This window comes from Aythya marila, assembly GCF_965140915.1.
Source record: "Aythya marila genome assembly, chromosome: 5".
NCBI classification, from domain to species: domain Eukaryota; kingdom Metazoa; phylum Chordata; class Aves; order Anseriformes; family Anatidae; genus Aythya; species Aythya marila.
In genome coordinates, this window is record NC_139046.1 from 24,845,480 (window position 1) to 24,849,300 (window position 3,821).

Sequence of the window (3,821 nt, forward strand, 5' to 3'; positions counted from 1 at the left end):
AGCACGAGTAACTATTGGGTTTGATTGTTGTTGTCTGGGATTGGGGTGTGTATATGAAACAGCACAGTGTGGATCAGTGTATAAAAGCAGTTTGTGGTGCACAGCCGGAACAGGGATATGCAAGTGTTTTAAGTGCAGTATTAAGGGGCATGCATGTGCAGCAGTGGTGATACAGGTGGTTCAGTTTGAAGTGCTACTGGGAGCAGAAGAAGTACGTGAGGGGACGGAAGAGTGGACAGATGGTGTGTTTGTGTGGCAGCATAGCTGGGATGTTCTTGGCACCATCATGGTGCAGACAGTAATGGTGAGCAGTAGTGTGCAGGCTAGTGCCTGCACTCCTAGATGTGAGAAACACAGAGGCACAAGTTGTGCTCTGGGTGTGAGAACAGGACGAGGTTCGGGACATAGCATGGGCTGGGGGGCAGTGCTGTAAGGTATTGGATGCTGCTAATGTGTGATAGCTGGTGGTTGTGGTGGGATAGGACAAGGTGGGGAGCATGGAGCAGCAGCATGGCTGCAGGAGGTGTAGGCATCGCTGGTTTCAGGCAGTGCTGTGCATGTATGGTAAAGGCTGTGGGGTGTGTAGTCAGTGCCGTGCCTGGTGCCAGCACCATGGGGCGGGCAGCGTGCATGGTGCGGCTGCAGCAGCTGTGCAGGGACGAAGCATGCCAGGCCAGGTAAACTGCCCACCCACCCCTGAACAAACTTTTGTCCCGAAGCCGGAGACATGGACCCTTTGCCCGGAGTGCCCAGGGCCAGGACCCAGGTGCCGTCGCAGGTAGGGAGCAGTGCAGCACGGAGGGGCAGGAGAAGACGCTGGCTGCAGGGGGACTTGAGGCGGTACGGCGTGGGGCAGGGGCAGTGCGGGCAGCGGGGGCAGAGCGAGGTAGGGGCAGAGGGGCCGGGGGTGCCTGCCCTTCGGCAGCCCCGGCTCTGCGAGCAGCCGGGGGGGCGGGATGAAAGGCGGGGGGGTGTGGGGGGGAGGAACACCCACTTACGTCTCCTCCCGCATTTTTTTTTTTCTTTCCCTCCTCCTTTTCGTAGCCGGTGACGCGCTGCCGCCTATTAATCATTCACCAGCCGGGGAGCAGCGATTGCTGCCGCTCGGAGCGAGCGGGGCCGGCGGCCGCCTCCGTCCTTCCCCATGCCAGCGCCCCGGGGCAGCGGCGCCGGGAGCCCCGCCGGGATGCAGTGCCCGGCGAGCGGCGGGAGCCTGCGGCTCTGAGCCGGGAGCGGGGAGGTCCGGGCAGAGGATGCTCCCCAATGGCACCTGCACCAGGCTCCCGGGCGGTGCAGGCAGCGACAGCGGCGGTAGCGACAGCGGCGGTGGAGGAGCCGGCGGCGCCTTGGAGGAGGCGGCGGCGGGGGGCATGGACTCGGGCGGCAGGAACTCCTCTGGCGCCCCGAACAGCACCCTGAGCGAGTCTCAGGGCAGCGCCATCCTCATCTCATTCATCTACTCCGTGGTGTGCCTGGTGGGGCTGTGCGGCAACTCCATGGTCATCTACGTGATCCTGCGCTATGCCAAGATGAAGACGGCCACCAACATCTACATCCTCAACTTGGCCATCGCGGACGAGCTGCTGATGCTCAGCGTCCCCTTCCTGGTCACCTCCACCCTGCTGCACCACTGGCCCTTTGGCTCGCTGCTCTGCCGCCTGGTGCTCAGCGTGGACGCCATCAACATGTTCACCAGCATCTACTGCCTGACCGTGCTCAGCGTGGACCGCTACATTGCTGTGGTGCACCCCATCAAGGCGGCGAGGTACCGCCGGCCCACTGTGGCTAAGATGGTCAATTTGGGCGTCTGGGTGCTTTCCATCCTCATTATCCTACCCATCATCATCTTCTCCAACACAGCAGCCAACAGTGATGGAACGGTGGCTTGCAACATGCTCATGCCAGAGCCCACCCAGAGGTGGCTGGTGGTCTTTGTGGTCTACACCTTTCTGATGGGCTTCTTGCTGCCTGTGGTGGCCATCTGCCTCTGCTACATCCTCATCATTGCCAAGATGCGCATGGTGGCCCTGAAGGCCGGCTGGCAGCAGCGCAAACGCTCAGAGCGCAAGATCACTCTCATGGTCATGATGGTGGTGATGGTCTTCGTCATCTGCTGGATGCCCTTCTACATCGTGCAGCTGGTCAATGTCTTTGTAGAGCAGGATGATGCCACCATTAGCCAGCTCTCCGTCATCTTGGGCTACGCCAACAGCTGTGCCAACCCTATCCTCTATGGCTTTCTCTCGGACAATTTCAAGCGGTCCTTCCAGCGGCTGCTCTGCCTCAGTTGGATGGACAATGCTGCAGAGGAACCCATCGACTACTATGCCACTGCCCTCAAGAGCAGGGCATACAGCGTGGAGGACTTTCCCCCGGACAACTTGGAGTCAGGGAGCATGTACAGGAACGGCACTTGCACCTCCAGGATTACCACTCTCTGAGGAAGCATTTCTGTCCCACCACCCCCCCTACTGCCCCCAGCAGGCGGGTGAGCGAGGCCAGGGCTGTGGCACGGGGAGGCCGGGAGGGAAGGGGTTTTGGTCCAGCCCACCAACAGCAGTGTTTGGCACAAGAGGGAGCAAAGAAAACCCCATGTCCTCGGTGTGCTGCCCCATCCCCCCTGCCTGCCTCCCATGAGAGTGGGTGCATTTGCTGATGCTTTGACACCCCTTAGTAAACTGCCGCACTCAGCTTAGGCTCTGGCAGCCAGGCTCTGCCACCCCTCTCTGTGTTTGATGAGCGGCTGTGCAGGTCCCACAGCGGCTGTCCCCTTTTGTACAGGTCCCCCTCCTCCTTCCCCTCAGCTGGTGGGACCCCCCTGCCACTGAGCAGAGCTTGCACCAGTCAAGTCCCAGAAGTCTGGCTCAGATCCCCCCTGAACAACAGCAACCCTGCTCAGCATCTACAGGTACGCACCTGCCCTTCAGAGAGCAGAAACACTGAGAAAAGTCTCCCCAGTGCACACCTGGTCCTGTTAGCAGCCTCTCTCTGCCTTCCCAGAGGGAAAAACAATAAAAGAGGGGAGAAAAAGGCCCCAAGAAAAGGAGCAGCGTAATCACAGAGCTGGCTTCTGCTTTGCAGACAGCTCCCACCTCCCTGGGGCTTGGGCTCTCTGTGCTGCTCTCAGAGGAAGCAGAACAGAAAAAGTCTTCAGAAGGAAAGCTGCTTCTTGCTGTGCTTCAGAGCTGCACAGCCGGCTGCTGATAACAGGAGGGTCCCATGACCCTCGGGGAGCGGAGCACAGAGTTGGGGGCAGGAGGGAGCCTTGAGCCGGAGGATGTGTGAATGCGTCCATACATCCAATAAAGTGTGCAAATAATAAAGCTTAAGGGGAGTACTAGACTGTGAAGTTATTGTCTTGTACCTGCTCCATTAGCCATGAAATGGCAATGAAGGGAGCTGAGACAGTTCTGAATGACCTGGGTGGCTTCAAAGTCACTTTAGCCTACATGGAAAAAAAGGGGAATTAATTCAAAATCTCCATCAGGCTCTTAAATTAATACTTGACAGAAAAGTAGCTGTTTGACAATAGCTATTACCCTAGCTTCTGTTTCTTTTGTTGCACTAAAAGAAAGATAAAATGTGTTTATCATATGTTGCCAATGTAATATACTGGCCTGGAACTTCATAATGTTTCATTTCTCTGAAATGTTGTTTTTAATGTGTGCCAGATGTCTTTTTATTTGATTTTTTTTTTATTTGATTCTTGTCACTGTGTTGTGAACGTGTTTCTCTGAAGCAATTTATACTGTGTACTTATGTCTGTGGTGGCTACCTGCAAGAGTGCATTTAAAATGGGTGATGCTCAAGAAGGCTCCTTT

The 3,821-nt window shown here is 56.8% G+C and overlaps 1 protein-coding gene across 1 annotated transcript; it reads left to right on the forward strand.

Moving 5' to 3' along the window:
* The first annotated feature begins 1,105 nt into the window (after nucleotides 1-1,105).
* On the forward strand, nucleotides 1,106-3,821 carry SSTR1 (somatostatin receptor 1). The gene has a single exon (XM_082761642.1). It carries the CDS (start codon nucleotides 1,254-1,256, stop codon nucleotides 2,439-2,441), a length of 1,188 nt encoding a protein of 395 aa, XP_082617768.1. The 5' UTR covers nucleotides 1,106-1,253; the 3' UTR covers nucleotides 2,442-3,821.

Coding starts and splice junctions, on each gene's coding strand:
- SSTR1 (XM_082761642.1), top strand. CDS start 1,254: ATGCTCCCCAATGGCACCTGCACCAGGCTCCCGGGCGGTGCAGGCAGC.